At 50.0% G+C, this 27817-nt stretch overlaps 1 protein-coding gene across 6 annotated transcripts in view; it reads left to right on the top strand.

The window, feature by feature from the left end:
* The window catches only part of P2RX3 (purinergic receptor P2X 3), a 40905-nt gene that overhangs the window by 9601 nt on the left and 3487 nt on the right, over positions 1-27817 (top strand). For 5 of the 6 annotated variants that reach the window (XM_078341052.1, XM_002755279.8, XM_035262719.3 and 2 more), the window contains 8 exons: positions 586-679; positions 1033-1110; positions 2203-2344; positions 2885-3021; positions 21004-21097; positions 21369-21434; positions 22333-22410; positions 22852-25067. In XM_078341052.1, coding sequence (XP_078197178.1) covers positions 586-679; positions 1033-1110; positions 2203-2344; positions 2885-3021; positions 21004-21097; positions 21369-21434; positions 22333-22410; positions 22852-22965 — 803 coding nt within the window. In that variant the 3' untranslated portion in view covers positions 22966-25067. Of the gene's footprint in view, positions 1-585; positions 680-1032; positions 1111-2202; positions 2345-2884; positions 3022-21003; positions 21098-21368; positions 21435-22332; positions 22411-22851; positions 25068-27817 lie in introns of those variants that run through there. The other variant, XM_078341054.1, reaches the window with a different exon arrangement.

Here is a 27817-nt window from a genome sequence, read left to right on the forward strand (position 1 = left end):
CATTCTGCTGGCATTTACACATAATCTCTGGGTGCCACACCCAGCGGGTGCTACAAGGGTGACATGGCCCCTGCCCCCAGAGGAGTGCCCAGTCTAGGATGGTGGAGACAGGGATGCTTGAAGTGGCATGTGCTATCCAGGAGCACAAAAGACTCTGGAGCCTGGGAGAGGAAGAGATTTCTTCTGGGTGGGTGGCGCCAAAAGGCTTCCTTGAGGTGGTGACATTTGGGACAGTCCCTGAAGATGAATAGGATTTGGCAGGACAGAGGGGGCTTCAAAAGCGCATTCAAGGTGGAAGGAACAGCTGCAGCACAGGCTCAGAGGCAAGAAAAAGGGAGCAAGAAGAATACGGGTCCTCAGGGCTGCTGGGGCTCGGGGCATGTGAAACGAAGGCTGTCGCCGCCCCGTTGGCTGGGCCTGGGGCTCAGGAGAAGAAGCAGGAGAGAAGTCAGCTCCTGTTCCCCTGCCTGTTCTTTTCCTCCACTTCCCAGGGTCCCTGATGGGGGGAAGGAAGGGAGGGGGAAGAAGGGAAGGGAGAGGGGCAAAGGGCAGGCAGCCACCCAGCAGCTGTGGCTCCCACTCTAGGGATTCTCACTGGCCGCTGCGTGAACTACAGCTCTGTGCGCAGGACCTGTGAGATCCAGGGCTGGTGCCCCGCGGAGGTGGACACAGTAGAAACGTAAGAGGGGAGCAGAGAGGCCCCACCTAGCTCCCCTGGGCCCGTGTGGGAGCCATGCATCTCTGAGCTTCAGGCGGGTCTGTGGCTCTCCCCAGTGCTGTCCCTTCCTGGTGTGGGGGGTGACCTCAGGCCCAGGGTATCATCTTCTCTTCCCAGCCCATCCCACCTGCTTCCTCCTTCTCCCACTCTGACCCTCAGGCCCAGACAGCCCCTTCCTGTTGCCTGCTCTGAAAGTGCCCTTTATCTATAAGAGATTTCCCTTTGAAGGCGTCCACCAGGAAAGATTGCCCAGGAGTGGAAGCCTTCATTTCCCTTCTTCCTGGGAAGCTAAGGCCTCCTGTTCTCACCCACAGGCCCATCATGATGGAAGCTGAGAACTTCACTATTTTCATCAAGAACAGCATCCGTTTCCCCCTCTTCAACTTTGAGAAGTGAGTCCTCACTTCTTCCCTAAAGCCAAGATGCAGACTCGCCCCCCCCGCCCCCCGTCCCGCCCTCATCCCCCTGTTTTCAGGGAAGTGGAGATGCCGCCTTCCTCAGTTCCCACATTCACCCCACTGACCCATCTCCCTGGGCCTTCTATTCCCAATCTCCCAGCGGGCCTTGGCCACTGAACATCAGGTAAACTTTGGGGTCAGTTTCTCTGCCAGCCTCCCTGCCTTAGGCTTCAGATCCAAATGGGAGTTTTGCTTGGGGCAGGAGAGGGATAACTTAAGCCCAGTCCTAGGTCGAGGATGCCTTCAACAGTTGAAACCCTTTCAGTCTTGTCCCATTTCTTTTTCCCCAATCCAGCCCATGTGTGGAAATCCCTTTTCTCTTAGTTCAGTCCCGCTTCGTTCACTCCTTCATTCCACAGCTACTCGGTGGGCATTGGCCATGTGCAGAGGGCAGTGCCAGGCATAGCAATGCACTGGGCCAGGCATGGTGGCTCACGCCTGTAATCCTAGCACTTTGGGACGCCGACGCGGGTGGATCATGAGGTCAGGAGTTTGAAACCAACCTGGCCAACATGGTGAAACCCCGTCTCTACTAAAAACACACACACACACACACACACAAAATAGCTGGGTGTGGTGGCGCATGCCTATAATCCCAACTACTTGGGGGACTGAGGCAGAAGAATTGCTTGAACCTGGGAGGCAGAGGTTGCAGTAAGTGGAGATCCAGCCGCTGCCCTTCAGTGGATGACAGAGAGAGACCTCTTCTCAAAAAAAATTTTTTAAACGCACGGAGCAGCCAAGAGTGATCCCTCCCCTCCCTAACTCCCAGCCTGGCAGCTGGGGGAGATTAGTCACCCGCATACATCACCCTGATACAGAGAAGGGGGCGATGGGGCACCAGAAAGATGCAGGGAAATGGGAAGAGTGGAGGGAGATGGCGAAGTCCAGATGAGGGCTGACGATTCAGATCCCCCCTAGGCTTGGAGGGCCCCGAGGCTCCGAGGCTCTGGAAAGCTGGGGGAGTTTGCACATGAGGATCTTCCCAGGAACCCTGGGCCAGCCTCTCTCTCTGTTCCTCCCCAGGGGAAACCTCCTTCCCAACCTGACAGCCAGGGAGATGAAGACCTGCCGCTTCCACCCAGACAAGGCCCCTTTCTGCCCCATCTTGCGGGTAGGGGACGTGGTCAAGTTTGCGGGGCAGGATTTTGCCAAACTGGCGCGCACGGTGAGGAACTAGCCGTTCTTCCGCGACCCCAGGTTCCCCAAGTCCAACCCTTTCCCAGATTTCAGGGCCCTCCGGCCAGCCCTGGCCCGGAGCCGCCGCGAGACAGCGCCACCTGGTGGAAGCATCGCAGTACTGCCACTGGCTTCGTGTCCGAATCCTTTCTGCTCTCCCCCGCCCCCGCCGAGCCCACCCTCCTCAGGCCCCAGTTTCCCACTCCCATCTTCACACTTCACCTCGGGGAGAGGCCTTAGATCTGTGGCAAGGCCCATACGATGGGAAAGCAGACCTGTGGCCACTGACTCCTGTGCTGTAGGGACTGAAGATCCCAAAAGTGGGACTCAGAGGCTCCAGTGTTGGCACCCGAGCCAGCGCCTCTACCTAGCAGCGTGTGACGCGTCATTTTCCGCTCTCCCTGCCTCCTCCACCCACCTGGAGGATGGGAGGAAATCATTTGTCAGGACCTCCGCCCCACCCCCACCCTGGCCCAGCGCAGGGGGTCAGAGGGCGAGGGGGAAAGCTCACACCGGCCCCTTTCTTCAGGGGGGAGTTCTGGGCATTAAGATCGGCTGGGTGTGCGACTTGGATAAGGCCTGGGACCAGTGCATCCCCAAATACTCCTTCACCCGACTGGACAGCGTTTCTGAGAAGAGCAGCGTGTCCCCAGGATACAACTTCAGGTAATCCCCCATCTCCTGGGACACAGGAGAAGAAGGTGCGCGCTGTTCTAAAGAACCTTATTTCAAGCAGCAGTGTTTCTCAGGGAGACAGGATCTATCTATCTATCTATCTATCTATCTATCTATCTATCTATCTATCTATCTATCTATATTTATGAGATGGAGTCTCGCTCTGTTGCCCAGGCTGGAGTGCAGTGGCATGATCTTGGCTCACTGCAACCTCTGCCTCCCAGGTTCAAGCGATTCTCCTGCCTCAGCCTCCCAAGTAGCTGGGACTACAGGCACCCACCACCTCACCCAGCTAATTTTTTATATTTTTAATAGAGATGGGGTTTCACTGTGTTGGCCAGGATGGTCTTGATCTCTTGACCTCATGATCCTCCCACCTCAACCTCTCAAAGTGCTGGGATTATAGGTGTGAACAATCGTGCCCAGCCACGAAGGACTTTCTCACAGCCATCGGGATATAGCTGGGTGTCCTGGGGGACAGTATCTCCCCACCACTAGAGGGGACCACGCCAAGGATTCCTGCTGCAGATCAGCAGTTAGAAGAGAGAGCCAAGGTGTCTTGAAATGCTGGGGTTCTGTGATTCTTTGCCTGCTCCTTTCTCTGGCGTGAACTGTGACATGCCTACGTGACTCCCAGATAGGCCCATTCCCTGCCCTGTGCCTGCATTTTCTAAGGTTTCTCACTCTACAAAATAAGGGTAATAACTGGTATCATTTTACATTTTACAACCTGGCAATTTTGCGTGTCTGTCCACAAACACGTGTCGCCAATAGCAATTACAATTGTCATTGGTTCTTCCTCAGTGCCTCTCCAAGCCAGAACTCAGACCCGTCTTTAGATATCATCCCCGTGGCGCTGAGACATCAGGGGTCTTTTCAGGTTTTGTTTTGTTTTGTTTTGTTTTCCATTTTGAAGAAAGGGAAAGAGAGGAATCAGAGGACAAACTGCTTGGAAGCAACTGAAAGCCTTTGACCTTCTCCCACCCCAGTTTCCCCATCTATGAAATGATGGCAGTATCACTGTGATCTTGAGGATCCAGCTAACCAATGTGTGAAAAGCTTCAGTTCTTGTATGACCCTTTCTCCGTATCACTCATTGATTCATCCATTACACGTGGGCCAGTTGTCTACTACATGCTAAGGCCAGCAGTTCCCAAAGTGTAGGCTACAGGGTCAACACTACTTTTTCAAAGTTGTATTTTCTCTTTAATTGATAAGTAGTAGATGTATATGTATATGGAATAAAATGTGATGTTCTGGTGCATGTGCGCATTGCGGATTTCCCCCAGGTTTTGAAGATCCTGAAGTTTCTGGCAGGGCTGTTTAAGTACACAGCATTACATACTCAACAGCTTAACAAACTAAACAGGCAGTGGTGAGGGAAAACAAACACATATAAAAGAATATATTTCAGTTATATTTGAATATAAGAATGTATATCTGAATATATTCAAATAATGGTTACTCAAATATCTTTGGTTGAGGTGATCTTCTCCGATACAATGGCATACATAAGCCAAAAATAATCATTTCACCTTTTAAAAATGTTAGTTTCTAACTTAAAAAAATAATCACCCACCCCATTAAGCTTTATATTTAATACTTTAAAATATACATGTATATTCTCTGGAAAGAAGGATCTGTAAAAATTGAAAGTACTTTCATAATCAACTTCAAACTTAAAAAAAAACCATAGGAAACAACACATATTTTAAAGTAGGTTAAAAATACTGTTCGGCTTGCTGGCAGAAATTGGCATCTTTATTCAGCTGGTATCTCACACTGAGATCAATACAAAGGATATTTGTATGGAGGCTTAAAATAGTAACATAATTAATAAAATTCTCAGGATCTAAAATGCAAGTTTTCATCATCCTAACTTCCCTCTGGCCATTGGGAATTCTTTAATCCTCCAAACAACTCATTTGGCAGGAAAGCTCGTGAAGAATGTGAATGTTATAAAGCCCCCCAACTACTGACATCATACGGTTTTAGAACGGGATCTGTCATCTAAAGAAGAATTGGGCTGGAGTTCTTTATCTCCAGTTTATGGCACCGTGGCTGCCTTCCCACCCTCCCCACCTGAGCACAGAAGGATGTGAGATAGACTTGGTCCTAAATAAGCTTGGACTGTATTTGGGGAGGCAGAGCAGAGTATCTCCAAGGACCCTGCCTGCATAATTCCCAGAGGCCTAAGGGAAACCATCCCGTCTTAGGATCCCAGATAATTAACTTCCCCCAACAAAACCCCCCAGGCCAGAGAAGAAGGAGGCAAAGCTGCTTAGTTTGACCTTTGTGTTTTAAAAGTTACCAGAGGGCCCACGTAAAACCCTGACATTGGGAGATAGCTGGTGTCCGAGGCAAACAGAGGGCTCTGCCCAAGCCTCCTCAGTCCCTTCATCTGGGTGCCCACCCACCGTCCTCAAGTGCCCCTCACACTACTAGCACCCAAGGCTAAGCTAAGGGTCCATGTGTGGGAGGCTGCAAAGCCACCTTTCTGAATCCTCAAATAAGAGAGAAAGGGTCACACAGACTGCACACAGTTCAGTGCAGGCCACAGTGCAGTTTCTATGATATGGCAAAATTGATGCTGTCCTTTAGAATCTCACCAAGCTAGTTATCTGTAGAAACCACACTAGTCACCCTGTGTGTAAACCACTGTGTGTGCTTCGGCTCAGCGTTCCTTGCCTGCCTTACACAGTAGATGCTACAATACCAGCCCCCAACTTTACAGAGGAGAAGATGGAGTCTCACTGTTCAGTAAGGTTCTCAAAGTCACAAAGCAAGCAGGAGGGGGAGCCTGGATTCAAAACATATTTTCTTGGAGGCTCTCCACCCCAGCCAGGAAGACTAGGGACATTCGTACTTGTTAATCCTCAGAAAAAAGCATGACACTTTCAGCCCTGCTTAAAAACAACAAATCTAAGTTACAGCGAGGCTTAAAAACCAGCAGATGCAGGCGGCACAAGGCAGAGCCCGGCCTTTTGTCTCCCCAGCAAATTCATGTGCCGCTCCCTCCAACAGAGGCAGATTTTTCAGCATCCCTCCTGTTGCCTTTTGCTCTGGAGGGAAGGGAATTATTCAGCCAAGATTCGGCCTTGTTTTAATCTGCTAACTAAGACATCCAGAGGCAGCTAGAGATTCACATTTCCATCACTAATTACATTCGCAGCTCCCTTCCAAATGTCACTCCCCCCACCCCTGCTTTTTGTAGCTCTTTGCCTGCAGAATCAGAGATTTTTAGAATTTATAGCTGTTGAAGTCCCCTTGCAGTCACCCAGAGTAAGGCGGTCATTATCCCAGATGACAAAGCGGAAGTTCCAAAGGGGGCATGTTAGAGTAGCCTCGGAGGTCACTGGACCGCAACTCCTAATTTGACCCTTGTGATTGAAAAGAGTTGATAGGGGGCCCAAGTAATCACCCTGATATTGGTGGATATCTGATGTCCCTGGCAAGCCAAGTGGCCTGTCCGTAATCTGACAGCTCTGAGCCAAAATGTGTCTCCCTTCAACTCCTCCCCAATGTACTCGGTGCCATCATGCAAATTAATCTTTATTTGTGTGATTCCCCTAGCGGTTTCTGTTCTTCCCGTACCTGAAATTTAGAGGAGAGATTTTATTTTTACGCCTTGGTCTGTTCTGCGTGGCTAAAGACTCTGTGGGCCGCTTTAACTTAGTATTTTTGTGACGCTTCTTTCCAAGCACATTGAGAGTGCATTTGGTGGGGTCATCTGGATTTCTAGCAGACAAAGTGCAGCAATGTCTAAAAATAAGAACCGTGGAAAGTCACCAGTTCAGTGGTGCGCAAGTGAAAGGCGCCCTCCGCAGAGCCCTGCAGCTCTTCAGGAGGCTCCCTCTCTGTTGGCAAGGTTCCTGAGGCCCAGGTAGACCCTCAAGTCACAGGAGCAGTATTTTAACCAGAGTACTATATTCCCCAAAGTGCTGGGAGCAGGTGAGGTGCGTGTGTGAGTGTGTGTGCACATGTGAGTTTGTGAGAGTGGGTGTACTTGTTAGTGGGTGAATGTGTGAGGCTGAGAGTGTGTCAGTGTGTGTGTGTGCGTGCGTGAGTGTATAGGCATTGATGGTGCAATGACAGATTAAAAATACTGTATCCGTCAGGGTCCCCGCAGGAAACAGATGGCACATTCTAACTGGGTAATCTGAGGAGAGTTTAATAAAGGGACTGTTTCAAAGGTGTGGGCAGGGTGTACAGAAACCACACAGGATAGTGCAGTGCCAGGGCCAGAAACGGGACACTGTTGCCACCCAGGTCTGAAGAGGCGAGGAGAGGAAGCAGTGATGGGAACATGGAGACAGACAGAGCTGTGAGCAGAGGACAGCCTGACATGTGGCTGTGACTTGGGAGAGCCCCACCGGAAGCCAGAGCTAAGGCAAAGCAGCCCACTGAGGCAGCCCATGGCAGGGTGAGGGCGGGAGGGTCGTGGACTGGAGGGCCACCTGTGGAGATGTCCAGGACGAGTCCTACCAACTTTCATCTGTGAAATCACCGCCCTTCCTTAACTTTCAGAGGTCTCTGTGTCCCCGAGGAAAGAAGGGACCATTGCCCAAGGAAGATGCACGTATTCATAGACATGAGCACATTTGCAGGCAATCTCTCTTCTTAAAGGATATTTCCTTTCTCTCTCTTTTTTTTTTTTTTTTTGTTCTTTTGAGACAGAGTCTTGCTCTATTGCCCAGGCTGGAGTGCAGTATCACAATCTTGGCTCACTGCAACCTCCCCCTCCCAGGTTGGAGTAATTCCTCTGCCTCACCTTCCCAAGTAGCTGAGATTACAGTCACCCACCACCACGCCCAGCTAATTTTTGTATTTTTAGTAGAGACAGCGTTTCACCATGTTGACCAGGCTGATCTCGAACTCCTGACCTCAAGTAATCCACTCACGTTGGCCTCCAAAGTGCTGGGATTACAGGCGTGAGTTACTGTGCCCGGCTAGGTCATTTTATTTCTACAAATAAGATATAAATACATTCTCAGAGGAATAAATTCAAGCAATACTGATATATACAGAGTAATGACATGGAAAGTCCCCTTCATTCCCCAGGCCTGCACCCTTTACAGGGAGTTAGCATTTGGGACAATTTAGTGAGTTTCCTTCCAGTTCTTATTCTATGCATTTATATTCATGCAGCATAAAATTCCAAGACTTTGAGGACCTCTAAAAGCCTATCCCATAGCCTGATGTGGAGGCTCCTGCCTGTGATCCCAGCACTTTGGGAGGCTGAGGCAAGAGGATCCCTTGAAGCCAGGAGTTCGAGACCAGCCTGGGCAGCAATAGCAAGACTCCTTCTCTACAAAAAATAAGATTAAAAATTCTAAAAAATAAATAATAAATAAAAGCCTATCCCTGCACCTCAGATTAAGAGCCCTAGAGTTAAGTTTGCAAAGCCCTTTCACACCTATTTTTGACAGGCTTCACAGCTCACCATCATCGCCCACCCCCAAGGTGGGCTCAGAAAGATTTCCAAACTTGCCTGAGGTTAGACAGCCTCATTAAGAAGCACATCAGGACTCAAACGCAGGGACTTGATCTATATCCATTGCTTCCAGCATACTTTGCGCCACCACGTGGCTTGCAAAAAAAGGAAAAAAAATAGCTACAAGAGATACACTTGGTGGTGATTGCTGGTGTGATTGATGGGGGACAATCGAAACGGTGCATTTCAAAATGCCTGATTTCTTGTTTCTCCCCTGAGAGTTCCTAAGACAGCTTTGCTACTAAAAGGCAACGCAGTTTTGGATTTCCTCTCTTGGTGTCTGGGACAAAAAAACACTTGTTCAGCTGCTAGATGTTCCTGGTGCAGTAGGTGTTTCTAGTGATAGTTTCATGTTGGAAATGTACCCACAGCAGCTTTCATGAAGCTCGGAGATTTGGCGTCTTTCCTGCTTCCAGGCAGAAACGTGTGGATCAGCAAGATCTTAGGCCAATTGACAGAGACAGAATCGAAGTGTGCCCTTGGCTTTGATCATTCCCTCTACAATCTGGATTTTGCTCTTTCCAAAAGCCATAGACTATGTGTTAAAAGCAGCCAGCACCATCATTTCCACAGAAACACTCGAAGGCCCTCTGCCATGGGAAGTGTACTAGGCTTGAATTCTCCATAATCCATTTTCTTCTGCATCTTTTTTAGGTTTCAGTGGAAGTGAGACAATTAGTGATCCTGGATTTAGAGAGCCTTTTATTGGCTTCATGCCTGCCCTATTCTCACAGCAGCCAGTATTATTCATAGAAAATATTAGCTAGCACTCATTGAACACTTAGCAGTGAGCCGGAGGATTAGCGGGTACTCTGTGTGGATTATCTTGTTGACCCTGAAGATAGAACATTTTAGAGCCGGGTACGGTGGCTCACGCCTGTAATCCCAGCACTTTGGGAGGCCGAGGTGGGTGGATCACAAGGTCAGGAGTTCAAGACCATCCTGGCCAATATAGTGAAACCCCATCTCTACTAAAAATACAAAAAAAAAAAAAAAAATTAGCCGGGCATGGTGGCACGTGCCTGTAATCCCAGCTACTCAGGGAGCTGAGGCAGGAGAATCGCTTGAACCCAGAGGCGGAGGTTGCAGGGAGCTGAGATTTCACCCCTGCACTTCAGCCTGGGCAACAGAGTGAGACAATATCTCATAAAAAAAAAAAAAAAAAAAAGGATATAACAGCTCAAGAGAACATTTTAGAGCTCTCAGGTACAACTTTTGGCTTCATGTCCATTGATCTTTCACTACCTTATTAAAGAGAAATTAATAGTAATGCTTTTTTTCTTTTTTTGAGACAAAGTGTCGCTCTTGCTGCCCAGGCTGGAATGCAATGACACCATCTCAGCTCACCGCAACCTCCACCTCCCGAGTTCAAGCGATTCTCCTGCCTCAGCCTCCTGAGTAGCTGGGATTACAGGCATGCTAATTTTTTGTATATTTATTAAAGACAGGGTTCCTCCATGTTGGTCAGGCTGGTCTTGCACTCCCGACCTCAAGTGATCCACCCGCCTGGGCCTCCCAAAGTATTGGGATTATAGGCATGAGCCACTCCACCCGGCTAATAGTAATGCATTTTTAAAAGATCAACAACAAGCCATTTTTAAAAATGTCTGCCTTTGAGGTAGCATGGCTTTGGGCCCTTCTCTAAGGGGAGGAGTTCCAGCCTGTTCTAAGGATGTTGCCCCACCCCGAAGCAAGGAGTCTGCCAGGAGATATTTTCCTATCAGTATGAAATCAACTGTAAAAGTGTATTTCAGCTGGCAAAATCACTTCTCACCAGGCAAAGCTTTGCTGAGAACACCACCACTTTCACTTAGAAACCCAAATTCCAGGCCCAAGTTTTCCCTTGCAAGTCAAACCCAGCTCCTGCAAGGTTGTTGCTGTTTTTCCTGCTGCTGTAACAGTTACGTGTCCCTGCTTTAAGAAGGAATTTCCACCACTCGATGAGAGGCTGGATCATTTCTAAACAGATGTCTGAGAGCTTCCAAGGGATCTGTACATCGTGATGCAAAACCCTTCTCCATTCAGCAAACGTTTATTGACTACTGACTACTGCAAATGTCAGCTCAGTGTGGGGAAGTACTTCTAACAGTGCTATCCAAAGCTAAATTTGGGCTGCTCCTACAGGTAGTAAGTTTCCTTGCACTGAATGTATTCAGGCATCGGCAGGGAAACCCTTTGTAGATAATGTAGGGAGAACTTTGAAGGTCTCTTTCAGCTTCTAGATTATATCACATGCTGGGCTTTGTGGCAAATACAGAGATGAACAAGACCAGTTCCTAGAATCAAGCAGGTTTTAATATAGTGATGATAAACCTGAATCCAAATAACAAAAATGTTTATACCAAAATAAAAAAACATTATGCTGGGGCAAGCAGAGGACAGTCAAGGTGAAGCAAAGGTGAGGCAGAAGGAGCCCAGCCTGTGGGCCACAGTTCAGGCCTTGCCGTAAATGCTGAATGTGACGTTAAGCACGTCTCATTGCCTCTGTGGGCCTCAGTTTCCTCCTCTGTAAAATGGGCTGGTTAAAGATGATGATCTTTAAGGCTCCTTCAAGCTCTAAAAGTCTGAATCAACGTGTGTGGGTGTCTAAGGAGGGGCTGTGGAAACTCGGGCTGCTGAAGCACGCACTATTATTTATAGACCTATCACAATCACACTGGAACGGAGCTGCAGCCCTGCTCTGCAGAAGCGCATCTGACAAATGATTTATTATGGTAATTGACGTTTGTACTTACTCATTCTTTATTGCTGGTAATGATCATAAGGAAGTGCACACACACACACACACACGCACACACACAATGTCCCAGCACTATTAGGCTTTAGAATTATTTGATTCGGTCCTGTGTTACAGGTGTCCTGTCTGGTCACAGTTAGGGGTGTCTCAGTGAATTCCCTGGAGGGAAAGCACATTCAGCTGGGGTTTGTGAAGAAATTTACACAACAGGAACCAGCATGGGAGTCGAGGCACTCAGGGATGAACAAGGCAGGAAGCCATCACCACCCTAGACCTGCCGCCCCTGCAGGAGGAATGGGAGCCTGGGGTTTTTGTTTTTGTTTTTTGAGATGGAGTCTCACTCTGTCACCCAGTCTGGAGTGCAATGGCATGATCTCGGCTCACTGCAACCTCTGCCCCCTGGGTTCAAGTGATTCTTCTGCCATAGCCTCCAGAGTAGCTGGGATTACAGGCTCTGAAGACCATGCCTAGCTAATTTTTGTATTTTTTTATTAAGTAGAGATGGGTTTTCTCCAAGCTGGCCTCGGTATCTTGACCTCAGGTGATCTACCCACCTCAGCCTCCCAAAGTGCTGGGATTATAGGTGTTAGCCACCGTGCCTGGACATGGGGGAGCCTGGTTTTTGAGCTGGGGTGCCTGACAGGAGCAGCAGTCAGAGTGACAGCCACAGGCAAAATCAAGGCAAAGCAGGGAAGCAGCGAGTGGATACCTACCCTATCCCCTCCTTCCCCACCTCAGGTCCCCTACCAGTGCCACCCATTGACCAAATTCCCCAGAAACCAGGAGGAAGGAAGCTGTGGAATGTGGGCTGCAGAGGTCCACCTACAGGTCTCCCCAGACCAGAGACCGGCTCCCGGGGCCAGTGCAGAGTCTTTGGCCCATAGGTAACCATCCCTGCTTCCCTTCAAGTGTCTGGGCTCCATTGGCCCTTCCAGCTGCGCCTGTCCGAGGAACCCCGACCCTGACAACTCCAGCCCCGCCTGTGCCTCTGGGGCTGCTCCCTGCTTCCCCAGATCAGCACTGGCAGCTTTTCGGGCTCTGTTCTTTCCTCCAATGCCTATGGCATCATCGCACACAGCCATGCTGTGCTTTCTGCGCAGCTGAGGTGTTTTCACAGGCACCAGCTTAACAAGCTCTCTGCCCACTGAGGCTGCAATGAACTTTTTTTTGAGACAGAGTCTCACTCTGTCACCCAGGCTGGAGTGCAATGGCGCTATCTCAGCTCACTGCAATACTGCAACCTCTGCCCCCTGGGTTCAAGTGATTCTCCTGCCTCAGCTTCCCAAGTAGCTGGGATTACAGGCACCCACCACCACACCCGTCTAATTTTCTATTTTTGTTTCACCATATTGGCCAGGCTGGTCTCAAACTCCTGACCTTAGGTAATCTGCCTGCTTCAGTCTCCCAAAGTGCTGGGATTATAGGCATGAGCCACCACGCCCAGCCTGCAATGAACTTCTTTTGGCTCCTCAGGGAAGCAGTGGGAGTAGGCAAGGGCTTTGGAGTCAAGCAGCCAGATTTCAGATCCCAGCTGTGCCCCTTGGCAGGCAGAGCAGCCTACGGAGCATGTCTGTGCCTTTTCCCAGCCCTTAAAATCAGGAATGTTGCCTGATGACCAGTAAACTGTGAATAGGAAGCTGTGTGCTAGGGACTGGGCTCAGCCTTCACGTTCCATAGCTCCTTTAATCCTCTAGGCAACCCTACAGCTACTGCTCTTATCTCCATTTTACAGATAGAAAAACAGACTCAGAGAGGTAATTCGCCCAAGGTCATATAAACTAGGTGGCACAGCCAGGATTCAGGCCCAGGACTATCTCATTTCAGAGTCCCTCAGCCGTCAGCTGCCTAGTTCAGCTGTTGTGAAGCCTACATGAAAAACAGGTGTGGAAGCCTCTAGCCTAGTGCTTGGCGGGAGTAACTGTCCCACGTACCTTTTCCCACTCTTTCCCGCATTGCCCTCTAGAGAGGCTGGCTCCCACCCGTAGCACCGACTTTCCCACCTAGCTAGCTGCCAGATCTGTGTCCTGCTGGGGAGAGAAACAGCCCGTTGTTACCACCTTATACAAGCTCCACCCGCAGAATCGGGAGCATTTGGAGAAACTAGGGATACAGGAGGGAGCCCCAAGGACAATCTAGCTAAACTCAATCTTTGAGATGTCAAGAATCTCCAAAATTAATTTATTCTTCTAGCAAGCATTTACTCAACCCCCTACTGTGGGCATTAGGCCTTTGGGCAAACAGAAACAGTGAAACATGGCTCATAGTCCATAGTCCAAATTGTCAGCTGTAGCCTGGTGTAGCAGATACTGTAGCAGAGGCCTGAATCCTAATGGAGAGGGAAAAGGCAGCCCCTAGGGACTTCTCAGCTTCAGCTCACACCCCTGGTTTGTAGTGTTTGCTGGAATCCTGTGATGTAAATACTCCAGGATGGTCAATTTCAAGCTACAGGATTGAATTCCACTAAATGTAGAATTGAGAAGAGATGAACACAACTGGCTGCCAGCTGGGGCGTGTAGACCCAGCTGCTGCCACTTCCGTCCGTCTCTCCCCACCAGTCCACCAACCCTCTTCCAGCTGCTTCAGAAACACCATGTTCTTTCCCATGAGAGGGCCTGCAGTTCTCTCAGCCAGAAAAGTGGCCCCATCTCTGGCCTTCTTGCCTTTTAACTCTCCATCCTTCAAGCCCCAGCTTGAGGGTCACCTTTTTTTTTTTTTTTTTTTTTTTTTAAGTTCTGAGATACATGTGCAGTACGTGAAGGTTTGTTACATAGGTAAATGTGTGCCATGGTGGTTTGCTGCACCTATCAACCGATCACCTAAGCCCCGCATGCATTAGCTATTTATCCTGCTGCTCCCTCCCCCACTCCCCAACAGGCCCCAGTGTGTGATGTTGCCATCTCTGTGTCCATGTGTTCTCATTGTTCAGCTCCCACTTATGAAAGAGAACATGCAGTGTTTGGTTTTCTGTTCCTGTGTTAGTTTGCTGAGGATGATGGCTTCCAGCTTCATCCATGTCCCTGCAAAGCACATGAACTCATTCCTTTTCATGGCTGCATAGTATTCCATGGCATAGATGTGCCACATTTTCTTTATCCAGTCTATCACTAATGGGCATTTGTGTTGATGCCAGGTCTTTTCTATTGTGCATAGTGCTACAATAAGCATGCGTGCATGTATCTTTATAATAGAATGATTCATATTCCCTTGGGTATATGCCCTGTAATGCGATTGCTGGGTTAAATCGTTTTTCTGGTTTCAGGGCCACTTTCGCATGAAGCTTTACCTAACCCCCAGCCCAAGTCAAATGTCTAACCGTGCTCACAGAATGGTACTCCTCTCCTTCCCAGCTCTTCCTTATGTCCAATTTTAGCTATGTATGGGCTTGTGTGGTTAATGAGTATCTCTCCCCTTCGCATGACAGCAGAGCTTGGCAAGGTATCAGTAGTACCTGGAACAGTGTCTGGCACAGACGAGGTGTGCTCCAAATATCTGTTGAATACTAACAGAATGAGAGGCCATCTGAGCCAGGAGATGAGAGGAACAGCATGGGCAAAAGCATGGATGTCTGTCTGTGGTGTAGACGCTTGTGTCTGTGGGGTGTGTTTGGGAAATGCAGGAAGGCGGGTAGTCTGGTGTGGCTGGAGCTTGAATGTATGGCAGGGAGAAGAGCCTGCAGATGAGGCGGGCCCAGGTCGGGAGGGGCCAAGGTGTCCAGTGATCCTGTCATTCTCACCAACCCAAATCCCAACGAAGAAAACAAAAGTGATCTGGTTAGAACCAGAGGACTTGGTGGAAATCAAGGCTTGGGCGTGGTGTATGTAGCTGAGGCCCTCCCCTTTTCAGAGAGGGGGCTGCAGGGTCCTTCTGTCCTTCTGACACTACATGGACCTCTCCCAGGCAGTCCTGGGAGTTTCTGTTCTGCTCCCAGCCACTGAGGTATGGAGACCCACCCAGCAAATGCAAAAAGATGCCCCCGCTGGAGAATGAAATTAGTTAGGACCTAACAGAAATCAAGCAACAAAAGAACAGTGTAGAATGCCGGCTAAGAGTGTGGGCCCTGCAGCTGGACGGCCTGGGTTTGACTCCCAGCTTCACTTACTGCTGGTGTTGTGACCTTAGACAAGTTGCTTCACCTCTCCCATCTTGATTCCCCAGCTGTGAAATGGGGATAGCAACAGGACTTGCGTGCAATGGTGTGGCTGTGAGCATTAAATGCTAATAAGCATAAAGCATTTAGCACAGTGCCCGGTCACAGAGGAGCACTCGGTAGACGTTGGCTGTTATTATTACTAATGTCGTGATCTACAGGAGCCCGGATAATGTAAGGGTTAAAGTAAATGTAGATATTGTTTCATTTTTATCTTGATGCTAGGATAAGAAAGAAAGGGGATGTGTTTTAAGCACTGGCTATATATGGACACTCTCTCAACTCATCCTCCTCACAGCTTTTTCCTCCCATTTTGCCGTTGAAATAAAAAGCTCAGAGAGGTTGAGTGACCTTCCTAGGATCAAGAAGCTAATTCACGACAGCCACAGCACCACCCCCAGATCCCCGAGGGTGCCCTTAGAGGGTTTACTCCTAGATACAGCGTCATGGGACTGTGCCCTCTGTCTAATCCTGAGCAACTCCCCAACTTCAGCTCTTTCTTCATCCCTTGGCAAATTAACTTCTCTCAGCTATGAAATTCTGGGAGTCTGTAACAGTCAGGGTTAGTATTGCTAGTTGCTGTAACAAACAAACCCCGCATTTCGGTGGCTTAACACAAAAGTTGATTTCTTGCCCATGGCACAGTGCACTGTGGGTTAGTGGGGGTGGGGAGCTCCATGCAGTCATTCAGGGATCTAGGCTCCTGCCATCTTGATGCAGTCTCTAGGGCCTCAGAGTCCTCTCCTGACTCCTGAGCAATTGGCCACTAGGTGAGGAAAGGGAAGACATAGAAGGTACACTGCTCCAAACCACCTCAGTCCAGAGGTAACAAACCTCACTGCCATTCACATTTCATTGGCAAAAACTAGTTGTGGGGTCCCAGCTAAATGCAGGAACTGGGAAATGTGGTCTAATCATGTGCCAAGAAAGGAAATAACCAGACCCTGGTGACCAGTGAGCCACCTCTGCCACGGGGGTGGGCAGATTCTCTGATCCCGTCAGCCACAGAGGAGTGCAGAAGTTGGGACTCCTAGGTCGCTCCCCTGTCTGCAGCCTGGGCCCACACTCCCTGAGCTCCATCCTCCTCCTTCCACCCGGGAAGAGAATCAGTCCCTGCCAACCCCTCTCAGAGGGTGGATGGTTGGTGAGATAATGACCTTACCATGCTTATTGCCTCTTAGAAGGCAGGTGCTGGAGAAAAACCAAGTCCGCTTTGATTTTTCTCCCTGTTCCCTTCGCATTCCCTCCCAGGATAAATTTAGCCAGCCCTCACTTTGAACGGCAGTGCCTAGGATACGACTTTTTGTTCTGCGAGTCGACGTCAGTGTCAGAGCTGTTTTCATGCTTGCAGCCTTTGGCCAGCAGTGAACATGTCAGGACCACAGGCCCAGCCTTTGCCCTGCCCCAAACATCTGCGACCCACCCTTTCATGCCTGCCCACTACCCACAGGCATCAGGAGCCACGTTTCTGAGACAAGGGCCCTGAATTCTCCCAGTGATGTGAGACAGAACACAGGCTTTAGAAGAGCTTTGAGATCTTGCACAAGGGCTGCATTATCCTTAACGGCCTCTGAGAGCTCAGAGGCAGGATGGCTCAAGGGGCATGAGCGTGAATTCAGAGGCATCAGTATGGATTAGAATCCCAGCTCTAGCAAGTTAGCTTCTCATCCATGTCCTCATCTGTACAATGGGTCAACAGCAGTGTAGTCTTCCTGAGATTGATGGAGATGCTTATATTAAGGAATTGCCTATATTGTTGGTGCTCTGTAAAGATTGTCCATGGAGACAGCGATGGCTGGTTATACTTACCCTCAGGACAATCCGAAAGCCACAGGGAGGACTTCCTGGAGCCTTGTGTCCATTCAGGACACCTCTTTTGCAGACTTCTTTAAAATATCCTGAGAGTCCTGCTTGGAGAATTACGTTCTTAGACCCTGTCATCTTCATAGAAATGACATCCTCTCTTGTGTCCATCCTGTTCCCCTCCTTTGCTGCACCTTGAATTCATTCTGTTTTGCCTTGGTTGTGAAGCCGTCTTCCTCCACCACCTGGACTTTAACTCAGCATCATTTTAAAGATGGTTTAGCCCCTCCCCTCTCTCCCTGACCTCCAAGCCCTCTTCCGGCTAACTGCTTGCACTTTCAGCTGCCTTCCCAGCATCATTCTCATTCTTACTCTGGCTCTTACTCCTTCTTGGGATCCTCTTGCCTTCCCTGCCTCCCCTGCCTCTCCCTCAGCTGCACAGCCCACAAGGAAACACCTTCCCGGGTCAGGGTCCCCTGGAAACCTTTTACTCACTGAGTAATTCTCAGCCTTACTCACTCAGGCACACCAGCTCTGCTCATGCCCACGCACAGGCAGAAACAGAAAATGTGTCACCCATTCTCCTGTACTCCCTCCTGACCCAGATAAAGCTCTCTAGGACTGAGCTTCCTCCTCCGTCAAGTGGGCGTGGTCAGGTAGGGATCCTGAGGGGAAACAGTGGGTGGTCTCACAAAGGGTGATTGAATAAAGATAGGATGCACAAAAGTGCATTTGAGGTAAAGGGAAGGGGACTAACCAGGCCAGCGAAGGGCCTCTGCGCTAGCAGTGAGGGCGAGCTGCTACCACCTAGGCTGGTGGGAGTGAGGGGAGGAGCAATCCCTATAACCTGAAAAAAGGCCGAGGCTGCCCAGCCACCTCAACGCCCTGGCCTTTCTTTCCCTACCCTCTGATCTCCTGTCTGCGCCTTCCATTGGCTGAACCCACCTGGAAACAGAGGCCAAAGCAGTCTTTGCAAGCCAGGCTCTCAGGGCCCAGAGCTGGGTGCAGAAAGAACAGAGAATGGGTGTGGAGGAGCAGACAGAATATCTAACACGAGAATCTCAGTGGTGTTCGTGTTTACGCTGTCTCATCAGCAGACCTTCTAGTGGACCCTGAGCTCACCTGTGCTTATGGACACAGAAACAGACACGCTGAAGGCAGGGAGCATCTGAGGCCACACTAACCAGTGGCAGAGCCAGGATTTAGACCCGTTTCTGCCTGATTCTAGAGTGTCCCACTGCCAGATGGCAGGCAGAGCAGGTAGTAGCAGACATGTTGTGATTTAAGGTGACCCTTCCCCATCACAGGTCATCTTCCTCTCGTGCCTATAATCCCTCCATCATTGATTCACAGGGCTGAGCATTTTTTTCTCTCTGCTGTACAGGTTCAAATGCAAATATCCCCAGCAGGAGCACCATGTCAATTATTAAACACTTTCAGGAAATACGTTTCTCAGAGCCCTGGTGGTGGAGGCCTGGGAGTCTGTGGGGACTGGAAACCCTGAGAGGGCACAGTGTCAACCCCAAATGGTAAAGGAGCTTTCTGGGCCCTTTCATTCCAGTGATTTCACTTAATCCCCACAGCTTTCCAAGGATACTGGCATCAGGAATGCATTTTACAACTGTGGGACAGTAGCCCAAAGAGATGACACTTTGCTCATGTTAGAGTTTGGCCCACGATGGGCAGAGCCACACAGCAGAAAGTGCACTGGCTTTAGAAGCCAAAAGATTGATGCAATTTGAATCCCAAATCCAGCACTTCACTAACTACGAAACCCCAGGCAAATCTCCTCCCCACCACAGGCATCTGCAAGGGGGTCTGAGCACTCACCTCTCTGGGTTGAACATTAACCTCTGTGTGTGGTGAGAATGAAATGGGATCATTCTCCTAAGTCCCCAGCAGCCAAGGTAGAGAGGGTGTAGGGGTCAAAGTCTCTGACTTGGGCAAATCTAGTGCTGGGCTTACCAGCTGGGTAACCAGACAAGTCACCTCTCCCCCTCGGAGCCTCATTTGAAAAACGGAGCTATCACATGCCTGTCTATAATCCTGCGTTTTTCATTGCGTCTAACAGAATACCTGAATCTGGGTAATTTACAAAGCAAAGGAATTTATTTCTTTATGTATAGAGGCTGACAAGCCCAAGGTTGTGGAGCCAGCTGCATCTGCTGAGAATCTTTCTACTGGTGGGGACTGCAGTCTCGGGCTCAGGGTGTCACGTGGAGAGGGGGCTGAGTGTGCTAATGTGCTAGCTCAGGTCTCTCTTCCTCTTCTTACAAAGCCACAGTTCCCCTCCCATGATAGCCCATTAATCCATTAATCCATGAATGGATTAATCCATCCATGAGGGCAGAGCCCACAGGGTCCAATCACCTCTTAAAAGCCCTACCTGTCAATACTGCCACTCTGGGGATTAAGTTTCAACCTGAGTTTTGGATGAGGGCGTTCAAACCATAGCACTATCCCATAGGTTTGTTGCAAGGGTGAAATGAGATGGAGTCTGAAAGCACCTTTTAAAACTGCTCTATAAATGTAAACATATTTCTTCAGCAATACCAGCAGCCAACATCGGCGAGTGTTTCCTGGGTGCTTACTGGGTTCCAGGTACTGTCTACACCCCTGACGTGTGTGGTTTCACTCAATTCTCATGGCAGCATTATGCAGCAGGATGTGTGTGCGTGTGTGTCTGTGTGTGTGTGTGTGTGTGTGTGTGTGACAGAGTTTCACTCTTGTTGCCCAGGCTGGAGTGCAATGGCACGATCTCCGCTCACCGCAACCTCTGCCTCCCAGGTTCAAGCGATTTCCTGCCTCAGCCTCCCTAGTGGCTGGACTCACAGGCATGCGCCACCACGCCTGGCCAGCTTCATATTTTTAGTCGAGATGAGGTTTCTCCATGTTAGTCAGACTGATCTTGAACTTCCCACCTCAGGTGATGCTCCCATTTCAGCCTCTCAAAATGCTGGGATTACAGGTGTGAGCCACCGCACCTGGCCAGGACTTTTGTATATTATTCCCACCTGCAAATGAGGACATTGAGTCTCAGAGATGTTAAGTGACTGGCCCAAGGTTGCACAGTCAGTAAGCAGCAGAGCCAGGCTTTGAGCCCAGGTAAGCAGAGAAGCCTGTGGAGCAGTGAGCTTGGAGCATGGAGTCTAGCAGTGGCTCAAACTGTCAAACACATCAGAATCAGTGACAGAAATTATTTAAAAGGAAAGATCTGGCCAGGCAAGGTGGCTCACCCCTGTAATCCCAGCACTTTGGGAGGCCGAGGTGGGCAGATTACTTGAGGTCAGGAATTTGAGACCAGCCTCACCAACACAGTGAAACCCCATCTCAACTAAAAATACAAAGATTAGCCAGGGTTGCTGGCGGGCGCCTGTAATCCCAGCTACTCAGGAGGCTGAGGCACAAGAATCACCTGAACCTGGGAGGCAGAAGTTGCAGTGAGTCAAGATCATGCCACTGCACTCCAGCCTGGGTGACAGAGTAAGACTCTGTTTCAAAAATATAAAAATAAAAATAAATAAAAGGCTAGTTCTTGGGCTGCACCCACAGAGATACTGATTCTGTGGGTCCAGGGTGGAGCTCAGGAATCTGCTTTTATAACAAGCCCCCAAGATGATGCTTGTGTGAGTGGTCAGCTAACCACACAGGGAGGAGCGTGGTAGGTGTCTCCGCAAACTGTTGGTAAGGGCTACTCAGTGAGCAAGGACACAGGGCTCCGGAGGACCCAGGAGGTTCAGGCGGGAGACACAGGAGCCCACAGCAGGACCCACCTCTGCCTCTGACCTCCAGGTTTGCCAAGTACTACAAAATGGAGAACGGCAGTGAGTACCGCACCCTCCTGAAGGCTTTCGGCATCCGCTTCGACGTGCTGGTGTACGGGAATGTGAGTCCATGGGCCAGGCGGATGGGGTGGACGGGGGAGGCAGCCAAGACCACCTCTTGGATTCTGAACAGGCTCCTCTGGGGGGCAGGGGTCTGCTGCTGGCCAGCTTGGAGTGGACCTCAGTGGGTCACTCTCCCATCTCTTCCCCTGTGCTGTGAAGGGGAGGGACCTGCTAATCCACCAAGAGCCCTTCTGGCCCCAAGTGCAGCCTCAGACCTCACCCCCATCCCATGGGCCCTCTGCCCACTCGCCTTGGTCTTTGTGCACACAGGCTGGCAAGTTCAACATCATCCCCACCATCATCAGCTCTGTGGCGGCCTTTACTTCTGTGGGAGTGGTGAGTTCAGCCCCTCCAGGCTCCGACAGGCCAGTCAGAGTGGAGCCCAGATTGGCACCAGCAGGCAGACAAGTGACGGGGGCAGCTCTGCCTCTGCCTGGAATATAAAGCGCCCCCCATTTGCCAGGTGCTTCTGTCTCCCTGGCCACCACCCTGCTGCGTAGGCCCTGGCTGGAACGTCTCCAGTCATGGAGCGCTCATCACCTCCTGAAGCAGCCTTCCCATTTTCAGGAGGTTCCACCTGTTACAGAGTTTCTATTTCTCATGGTGTAGCTGGGGGAGGAGGCCCTGGGTTTCCGCAGACCTGAGATGCCTGAATGAGGAACAGAGCCCATGTGGCAGGGCGGGCACACAGCCTGCCTTCAGGGACTTCCCCCTTCCACCCCATGCAGTCCTCTGTGCAGCTGTGGTCTGGGTCACCCCTAGGAGCTGGAAAGGCAGCCCTGAAACATCCTGCAAAATCCCTGGGCATTTTTCTAAGAGAGAATATCAGTCAGGTGGAGGACTGGTCCCCACCCTGGCCTGCAGTCTGCTAAGGTGCTAGCTTGGATCTCTCTTCCTCTTTTTATAAAGCCACCAGTTCCCCTCCCATGATACCTCATTAATCCGTTAATCCATTAATCCATGAACAGATTAATCCATCCATGAGGGCAGAGCTCACAGGGTCCAATCGCCTCTTAAAGGCCCCATCTGTCAACACTGCCACGTTGGGCATTAAGTTTCAACATGAGTTTGGATAAGGACGTTCAAACCCTAGCACTATCCTATGGTTCGTTGCAAGGGTGAAATGCTCTGCTCACTGTTTAGGCAGCTGGGAGGAGGGTGAGGGAGGGCTGCCCAAGCCCACCACTTCCTTCCACCCTGCTCCCACCCACCCCACCTGCCTCTCCTCCTCCAGGGGACTGTTCTCTGTGACATCATCCTGCTCAACTTCCTCAAGGGGGCCGACCAGTACAAAGCCAAGAAATTTGAGGAGGTGAGTTGGGGGCAGGGGGCCCTTGGATGAAAGGGAGAGGGGGAAGGACAGTCAGGGTCAGGGACCCTCAGTGGCTTCCCTTCTGGGGCCTCCTGAAGTAGAGTTCACCGGGCCTGAATGAATATTTGGGGTGCAGACAAGGGAAGGCTTGGCCAAGAGTGGGCTCTGCAGAGAATCTTGGAGGTTCTGTGGTCATCTCTGTCAAGGTCCCCACCCCGTCACCTCCCCTCTCCATTTTCTGGGGCAGGACTACAGGATGCATGGGATGAATTGGGTTTCCATTTGCCCTCAGGGTACGTGGGAGGAGCTTTGGGATCACAGACATTCTGGCTCCCCTATGACCAGATCATGGGTGCCCACTGCTGAGTCTATCAAATGGGGTCACATAAGAGGACGTTGCCCATAGTCAGAACTGGACAGCGCCAGCTCTTCTGCCTGCAGGTGAATGAGACAACGCTGAAAATCGCCAGTTTGACCAACCCAGTGTACCCCAGCGACCAGACCACAGCCGAGAAGCAGTCCACCGATTCGGGGGCCTTCTCTATAGGCCACTAGGGCCTCTTTCCAGGGCCCCACCCTCACCCCTGGGCTCCAGGCCTTCCAGCAGGGGACCCTGCCTGAGCATGGGGGCATGGGAGGGAAGAGGGGCTCTCATTTCTGCTGCTCAATCCATGAGCATAGCTGGGACCAGGTGTCCAGCCCTCCCATTGCTCCAGCAGACAGGCAGTGCCCCTGCTGAGACCCCACTGTCACCCTCACTCCTTGCTTGGCCCCATCTGCTTCCTAGAACCCCTGGGGCAGTAGCACCTGAGCAGTCCCTTTCCCAAAGAGTAGAGATGATAATGTAGGACAGATGGCCACAAGGGCCTACCAAGTGCCAGGCGCTTTCACACACATTATCTCATTTAATCCTTAGAATAATCCTATGAGGTAGATATTAGTTTCCCTTGTTTTGAAGATAACCAAGGCTCAAAGAGACTGAGTCATTTGCCCCAGGCTAGATAGCCAGGAAGTGAGAGAGAGCTTGGATTTGAACCTCCATCTGACTAACTCCATTGCCCACACCCCATGAGAGAAGAAAGAACTCCTGGGGGCCGCCAGCCCTGCTGCTTCAGCCGCCTCTGCGCTGACCGTGTTGCTGTTCATAAAGAGTAAGCCCCATGCCTTTCCCAGCAACTAAGGCTGCATTTTAGGGAGACTGGTTAGACAATGTTGTGTGGCCCGATGGGTGGGTCCCAGATTTAGAAGGAAACAGAAGACATGGCTGTTGGTGAATTTTTCCTTATCACACCCCACAGCTCTCCCCTAACCAGGGAAGGGGCCATTCTTGTTCTTCTCTGGGACCCCACACTCACACACAACTGGGCCCCTCACTCTGGGGATTTGATTACTGGACCTGGGAGTTCCGCAGCCCTCATTTACAATATCGGCGAAAAGGCTCCAGTGAGGCCTGGTGCCTTGTGAGCTGGTCAGCTGGGTCAGCCAGGCCTGTCCCCACAGGGTCTTAATCAGGTGTCCCGTCTTTTAAGGTTAGAAGCTAAAGGGGCCTTAGAAACCATCTTATCTAACTGTCTTGCTTACAGATAAGCAAAACTGAGGCCAGAAAGGAAAATGACTAGTTCAGTGCCACAGTCAGTGGTGAAAAGAGAACACACATGTCCTGCCCTTCAGGGGAGGAGGCCAGAGCAGGAAGCTGGGTGCATTGACCCAGGCATCCTCTATCCCCGTTCTGGCCTCTCTTACAGTGAGAGGCCCAGAAGTTGCACCAGGACAGGGTTCAGGGGCAGACCCAGGTTTTCTGAAGCATAAGCATATACAATTTGGGGGCATCTCTTTAGAAAGAATACAAAATGAGGTATAGAAGGGGTTCATGCGAGTGAATGAGCCTGAAGAATGTTTCAGTAGCTTCATGGTAAATCTGCATCTGGTAGAGTTGGAGTGGGCATGATCATGAGGTCTCAGCACCAGCTCCATTGTAGATGGAGGGCAGCCCTCATCACAAAGTGCAGGAAGTTGGGGAGGGGACAGCTTCAGGAGCAGTTCAGGAGGCTCGAACGGTGGGTACTTGCAAAGGCCTTGCCCCAATGACCCCCCGCCCCAGGGGGAGAAGGGGTAAGACCCTCCCCACATAAGGCTCATCACCCCCTCCATCACTCTGCCCTAACCCACAGCCCCATGCCCAGGATGGTGCACAAGGGGCCAGCTAACCACACAGGGAGGAGCGTGGCTGGTGTCTCAGCAAACCGCTGGGGCACGACCTCCCCAGGGTCAGCCTTGGGAATTGGGCAATGCCCAGAGATCTAACCAGAGAGACATCAGTTTCCCCAGCAGAGATATCAGTGAAGGCAGCACCACATTCTCCACCTGGGACTCCCCCAGGCATCCCTGGGGAATCCAGCTCTTGGGAGGCTGGGGTCACAGGGATGCTCTCTAATGGGGAGATGAAGGAGGCAGTGGTGTCCTGAAGGGACCCTCCCCCGAACTCCCCTTTTACCCAGATGGAGGTGGTCCTCCTGCAGGTACCTCAGGCCCCTCTAGAGCCGGCCAGCAAGTGTGTGTGAGCCTGAAGTTTTCCTCCCTGTATCTGAACTAAGTCACCGTTTCTGTGTGCTAGATGTAGGGTTAATATCAGCAGTGATAAAAACAGCTACCTTGTCTTTTGTATTGCGGTTTATTAAGTACAATCACTAACATAATCACATGGACCCTCACACCCACCCCGATGACTCTGCTATGGTTTGTTATTAATCCTATTTGATAGAAAAAGAAATACACAGTACATAGAAAGGAGATCTGGAAGCCACGCTCATTCCTAACACTGCATTTCCACTGACAGCTCCACACATCTTTCCCTTCTGTGTTCCTTCTCACAAAACCTTGTTCTCAGCAAGCTGCCAATCAGCCTTCCAGAGGTATTAATAGATAACATTCTGGGGAATTTCTTTCTCAAGAGTACTTTCCTTTTAACCAAGGGTTATTCAACACTCGAAGGCCTTAATCAACCAGAGAAATGAATATGTAAGGGTCGACGTTGAGGCCTCATATAGATAGTGTTGGAGATTTGAGGAGCATCTTATCTACCCTGGTCTGCCTCAAGTAAGCTTCAGTCTGGAGGGGTCTTAGCCCCTCTTCTCTCCCCTCCCAAACCCTGCCCTGGTTTTGACTGGCAGGATATTGGGCTACTGGATTTGGCTGAATCTTACCTCCATCAGGGAGGTAAGTAGAGGCTGATACAAGGGGCTTGGCATCCAGTCGAAATACCAGTCCCGGGACCACTTGCACAGAATGTCCTTGATCTCCTGTCCTTCCCACCCCACCCCTGGACAACACTGTTCTTCTAGAAGCATAGCAACAAGAATGGATTTAGTCTAAAGCATGACTCTCCATGGGAAAAAAAAGAATGGGCTTATTCATATATATATATATATAAAAGCTCAGTGTCACTGATCATTAGAGAAATGCAAATCAAAACTATAATGAGATACCATCTCACCGGTCAGAATGGCTATTACTAAAAATTCAAAAAATAACAGATGCTGGTGAGGTTGTCAAGAAAGGGAACACCTGCTCCATTGGTGGGAGTGTAAATAAATTAGTTCAACTGCTGTGGAAAGCAGTATGGCGATTCCTCAAAGAGCTAAAAACAGAACTACCATTGGACCCAGCACTCCCATTACTGGGTATATCCCCAGAGGAACATAAGCCATTCTACCATGAAGACACAGGCACGAATGTTTATTGCAGCATTATTTACCATAGCAAAGACATGGAATCAGCCTAAATGCCCATCAGTGACAAATTGGAAAAAGAAAATGTGGTACATATGCACAATGGAATACTATGCAGTCATAAAAAAGAACAAGATCATGTCTTTTGTGGGAACATGGGTGGAGCTAGACATCATTATCCTTAGCAAACCAAAGCAGGAACAGAAAACCAAATACCTCATGTTTTCACTTATAAGTGGGAACTAAATGATGAGAACTCATGAATACGAAGAAAGAAACAACAGTCTCCTTGAGGGTGGAAGATAGTAGGAGGGAGAGAAGCAGAACAATATTGGGTAGTAGGCTTAGTACCTGGGTGATGCAATAATCTGAACAACAAACCCCCATGACATATGAGTTCACCTACGTAACAAACTTGCACATGTACCCATGAACCTAAACGTTTTTTAAAAAAAATGGGCTTATTGTAGTGTGTAGTGTGCAGCTCTGCGTGGGGCTCTACTCCCAGTTAGCTCCCCTTCCGTGCCCTTGGGGAGAAGGACCACCTGACTTGCTGTGATTAGGAGCTATCTGACCAAATTTCCATCCAAGGCAGTTGGACAGACCCCTCTACTGAGGACAGGTCTTTTCCTATAGAGACGGTCCCTGGGACCTGGCATTGGTAAGGTCCCTGGCAACGCCAGTGCCCATTCTCCTGTTGCCATAGGCCCGTCCATGTATAAGGGCCTCATCCCTACTGTTCCTCCATCACCCACTTTCCCCAGGGCTTTCTGATCCTGTCCCCTCAACTTCAGCACCTTTAGAAACACAGAACATCTGGGAAAACTTCTTTTCACTCCTGAAATCACATTCCATCAGATGCTGGTACAGATATACACATACACACAAACATAGTCCTGTATGCAGGTACACTCAGACACACGCTGAGGCATAGACCCACCCACATACATACTGGTCAAAGACACAGAGGAAGACATATATGCATACACAGGCTCAGGAACATAAGGCTGCAAAGCTATGCAGACATATGCATTCACAGGTGTACACAGGCACATCCATAAATACACAGAGATATATAAACATGCATATTCAACACACAAATTCATACGGAGTCACAGATTTATGCATATTTACGTATATAAATTCACACATATACAGGTATATACATGTACACAAACATATGTACATGTGCACACACAGAAATACTTGTGTATTCTCCCTGGGCCCCCTGTAGAAATACACTCCCAAGAAGTCTCTCCCCCCTCCTCACAATCCAGGGCTCTCTACCCCTTGATAAGCTTCCTGCCTCATCAACTCTGCACACTTCCTGCAGCCCAGTACCTCATCTGTGACAAAGTTAAGAGCAACAACAATAATCTCTTTCAATGTCCCCAGAGTCTGAGAAAGTGGGAGATGGAGAGACACAGAGGCCTGGGGCTGCAGAACCGGGAATGGGAACTGCCAGACACCCTGGCTTTGTGCACAGGGCCCCACTCCTTCCTAAGGATGTGGCCCCTCTATAGAGGTAGGCCAGGAGGAAGGAAGGGGAGGACCACCACCCTGCTGGGAATAGATGGGGAACGTGCCTCAGAAGAGGCTGGGGACTCACAGAGCTGGCTGGGAATGGAAATGGGGGCCATTATCAGAAGCCAGAAAGGCACAGGGCAGAGGAACAGGCT

The sequence above is a fragment of the Callithrix jacchus genome, chromosome 10 (genome assembly GCF_049354715.1).
Source record: "Callithrix jacchus isolate 240 chromosome 10, calJac240_pri, whole genome shotgun sequence".
Taxonomy (NCBI): Eukaryota; Metazoa; Chordata; class Mammalia; order Primates; family Cebidae; genus Callithrix; species Callithrix jacchus.